General features: G+C 30.7%; 1 protein-coding gene across 1 annotated transcript in view; it reads left to right on the top strand.

Moving 5' to 3' along the window:
• The first annotated feature begins 1,138 nt into the window (after positions 1–1,138).
• LOC110283490 (fibroin heavy chain-like) overlaps positions 1,139–4,875 on the top strand; it is a 53,764-nt gene continuing 50,027 nt past the window's right edge. Inside the window, exons 1-2 of the mRNA XM_071185860.1 lie at positions 1,139–1,256; positions 1,759–1,821. Coding sequence (XP_071041961.1) covers positions 1,139–1,256; positions 1,759–1,821 — 181 coding nt within the window. The remainder of the gene's footprint in view (positions 1,257–1,758; positions 1,822–4,875) is intronic.

The following is a 4,875-nucleotide window of genomic DNA, read 5'->3' as shown; positions in this document are numbered from 1 at the left end:
GCAATGAAATAGATAACTCATCAACTTGAATGCTTGCTGCAAATCGTTTTGCATTTAATTTATATTTAATTCTTAATACTTTAAGTAATAATAACTGGTAGCGAGTAATCCGAAGAAATTGCCAATCATACTTGCCAACGGGTAGGGGAGAGTGGGGTCAATTGTAACATTTTTTTACTTAACTATTTTTAACTAACAAAAAATCCAATATATTATTAGTATTAATTGACAGACCAGTAAAGTAGACTATCCTCTACTAGAAAAAAAATTAATACCTTATTTTTAATGTTACTATATTAGTTATTAACAATTTTTGACAATCGTGCACTTGTTACAATTGTCCCCACTTACGGGGTCAATTGTAACAGTTCATAAATTCAACTAAAACATAGTTAATTATACATATTATCCTAGTTGTGATATATTTTTTTATTGATCAAAATAGTAGTGATGTCTTAGGAGTAAAAATAATAATGAGCAGAGACCTAAAGGGTTCAACTTTTTACTTTAAGGGGCTAAAAATTTTAATTTATACTGTGAAAGGTGACAAATAAAATAATGCACATGCAACATAATATAAATGATATAGGAAACTATTCTTAAAGAGTTAGGTAATGGATTGTAATCATAAGATTATCTATTTTCAGCTGTTACAATCGTCCCTTTACTTATTGTTACAATCTTCCCCAAAACGCAATTTCAGCTTCATTTGTTAAAAACAATGCTAGTTAATTAACAAAACTAATATTTTTTTAAATTTTAATTAAGGTGTCCACTTACATATTCGGTTAATAATTTTTATTGGTTTAAACAAAATTACTTTGTTACAATATAATATTCTAATACCAAAAAAAGTACTTACGTAGCGGGAAAATATCTTTTGTGATGTAACTCTTTCAAAAGTACATAAAAATGGTTGCCAGCAGGGGTGTACATGTAGATTTATTAAATACACCTTGTGCTCCACCTAGGAACCAAATCTAGAACCCGACACTCGAAATTTTTGCTCTGTTACAATCATACCCTGTTACAATTGACCCCACTCTCCCGTACTAAATTTGATTAAAGTGGAAAAATGTATACGTTTTGAGCGCTTGAAAAAAAGCATTCTACAAATAGCAGCACTTAAATGATGAAAATGAAACTGGTTAAAAATAAGGAAACGCACAATTTCAAATGGAAGAAAATAAGACGAACTGAACAAGGGGGCAGTGGTGAAATTCGAAGGCTATTTGTTCAACACGTTCATAAACAAGGTTGGTAACATCCCCAATTTATATAACATATTAATGGAATTCCTACAACCAAAGTTTTAAGCATTGCAACTGAAAACACTGTTTAAAACAGAGATGTCAGTGTTTTATTTCTAAGAAAAAAGTTTATTTTCAGATCTCCATATATACGTTTTTCACGATTCCATACATACGTTTTTGTTTCAAAAACATTTATATAATATTTAAATAAAAATATTAAATACATATTTAGAGTATATTTATATCAACAATATATATTTAGAGTAAAATATTGTTGTTAGAGTTAAGGCTTACACTTGCTGTTATTTTCTCTCCCTAAAGATCTCGTAGACTTAATGATATCTATTATAAAACATTTATTATAAAAAAATAATAAGTATCGCATTTGATTAATTTCTTCATAAGAAATATATTTAACGTTTATTTTACATTAAAAAATTTTTTTTTCTGTTATTTTCTTATTAGTCTTTGGTTATTATAATTGATATTTTTGTAATGTTTATAGGTTGGTTAGGTGCAGGGAAATATGACACAGGATATGGTACAGGCATGGGCAATGGCGGACAAGGTGTGTTACATTATTTGTATTATTTTTTAAGAAGTAAAACGTGCATTTTTCCGAATATTTTGATATTGTTAAATATTTTACTTTACTGGTAAAATTAAATTAACATTCAATTCACTAAATGAAAATTTAGATTTTTTTTACAATTTTTCATATGAAAATCAGTTTATAAGATGATATTTTTCATAAGATAATGGAGGAAGTGAGTCAAAGTCTTATCTTATGATGAAGAACTTAAATTTTAAAAAGACAGGCCATCAGTTTTGTTAAAATGTTTTTTTGTAATAAATTTGATATTTAAATTAATTGTAGGCCTTCACCTCTTAAACTACCCCACAGAAGAGGATTTGTATTCTTTTAATGCCATAGAAATAACAAAAACTATTCAAGCACACCATGAAATATGATTCAATAGAGGAATACGACACCAACCATTTAAATTAATGAGCTCAGCGGAATTATGTGATAATTGCATTCATGATAACACATCTAAAGATTTGAAATTATGAGAAATATTCGAATCTCTTTCATTAAATGGAAAAAGTAATTGGATGATTCATTACGTGAAGGCAAGATAAAATTGTTCTACATCATATTTATAAGCTCTTGATTTCTGGAAATTATTCGTATTTTTCATCATCTTTCTGCATTAATAAAAAAGTACTAAATGTTACGAATTTTTTCTTAGAACAATAGCGGAATTTATAGCATTTCTTTTTACATTTGCAAAGTACCATTTTTTTTGCTACCAATGTCAAAAATCTTCAACTATCATGTCTACAATGTTGCAAAGTATTGATTGAATGAATATCTAAAATATGTCTAAAAATTATAAGAATTTCTTAAGAATCTTGAATTAAATAAGTTTTTAAAGACACAAAAATCGGTGAAATTAATTATTATGCCTAAATTAATGCAAAATTTTATAAGTCAGAGGATTCACAGAGAGCTATTCAGATTTTAAGAATAATACTAAAATATAGTTTACTAACAGTTTTCGTTTCTTTTTTTTAAAAAAATACATTTATTTTAAACATGACAGAGCCATTTATATTGATTTAATTGCCATCGGTGAAAAATCTCGAATCCTTTATTAGTTGTTAGCTCTGTTCTCCGTTCGACACAAAAGTTTTTAGCTAGATGTGCAATGATCCCAAGTGGACAAAACTTGAATTCTATTTCGAATGTCGTTGCATCCTCGTGCAATGCCTTTTCCTTTTACTGATTCAACATTGGCCTTTAGTTCATTCAGTAATATCCCTGTTAGTATTTGCAGTCCAACGATTGACACTATCCGAAAACACTTGCTTGTGCCAAACTATGTTGGTCCTTGTACGCTTGTTAATTTGTTTAGCTTTCTCGTCTCATCAATATTCATCTCCGTGGTGTATGATCCTTTTAATAATAACAGTTACTTTTAATATTATTGTTCTTAATATCTAAATATTAAATCACATTGGGGATGCTAAACTACCTGTTGTTGCATGGTTTACAATACTTGATTTATTGTTTTAAATTTACACGTCATTAATATTGTGATTTTTTCTAATGTGTATCAATCTTTGTTAGTTTTAATTTTACTTTACTGTAATTTTGTAATGTTTGATTCTCACGTGGTGACGGATCGAACCCTTATCCGAAAACTCCTCCGGGAGTAGGTCGGCCACTATTAATCTTAATATTATTGTTTCTCAGGCCACATCTCGATCTACTGATATTTTTCAAATTGTTTAGTAGCGTAATTGATTATCTTTATTCTAACCTCTTAAGATGTGGAATAAAGGTTTGGTTAGGAGCTAGTAGTATTTTATATTTTTTGGTATTTGTTATATTTATATCTATTTCGATCAAGCTTTACTCACGACTGTTTTGAAACTTTGTTTCCCTTAACAGAAAAACCTTTAGTGTTACCGGCTGTCGTTTTTTTAACCTTATAATTTCCTCTGCTTTCAGATCATGGTATAAGTTGTCTCCTTTTATTTTAACAAAAATATCACTATTAAATAAATTTCGTCTTGTTCCGGTTGGTAGTTGCAGACTGAAAATGTCGTTAATCAAAATTAACCATAGTATAGGTCCGAGCACCCGTCCTTACAGCACTCCTATGTTATTTTCCTGTCTGATCTTGCTTTTGTTACCTTCGTTGAATACTGTCCAGTTCTTTAAAAAGCTCCTTATGACTAAAGCAGGAGTTATCGCGTCTTCAGTTTATTAATAGTATTGTTCCACTAAGCCTTATTGAATGCATTCCTAACATCCATTACAAAATCTAACATAAATTTCCCTTCAGCTTTGGAACTGTTAAAGAATTTTGTGACCTCGTGGTAGTTGACCTGTTTTTCCTGAAAATAAATTGACCTTGGTCCAGAAATCCTAATGTGTAGGAAGTAAACTATTCTATATGCTTGCCCTAAACTTTTCCTACTCTTGAGATTAGGCATTCAGGTTTCTTAGCATGTGATCTAGCTTTATTTTTTCTCCGTTTTTGGGCATTAGTACTAACTTTGCTATTCCCATGTGCTCAAGAACTATCCCTTGACAAAGCACTGATTGATTATATCTATTAGCCATTCGACAATAACAATGCAAATTTCATTAATGACTTCGTTTGTGATCTGGGCTAGTCATGCAGCTTCAATTCAATTTCTTCTTCACTAAGTTCTCTTCACTAAATAGCGGTTCTAAACTCATGTTTGTGAAAATTGCAACACCATGAAGGACATACGCGAGTGAGCTGAAATTTTCAGGAAATGCAAAGTAGAGCATAATATGCAAATGATTAGAATTTCAGACCCGTAGCGCATGCGTATGTTGAGCAGCGCCCTCTGAACGGCGGATGGATCCGAATAAATAGACGACTGTAGCCAAGCGAGTATGGTTATCGGTGGTTATCTGCTAGTGGTAAATGTTAGCTTAGTCATTACTTATGCCTATTCGACGAAAGAGAGCGAGATTTCAACAACTTACGGAGTTTAAACGGGGGAGAATCAGCGGCCTTCGTGAAGCTGGATTATCTTATCCTGCAGTAGCCGCTCGTGTGCAGCGTAACAGCAGCAC

Source organism: Parasteatoda tepidariorum, chromosome 9 (genome assembly GCF_043381705.1).
Source record: "Parasteatoda tepidariorum isolate YZ-2023 chromosome 9, CAS_Ptep_4.0, whole genome shotgun sequence".
In the NCBI taxonomy this organism is placed as follows: domain Eukaryota; kingdom Metazoa; phylum Arthropoda; class Arachnida; order Araneae; family Theridiidae; genus Parasteatoda; species Parasteatoda tepidariorum.
This window is presented reverse-complemented; position numbering and strand designations above follow the sequence as displayed.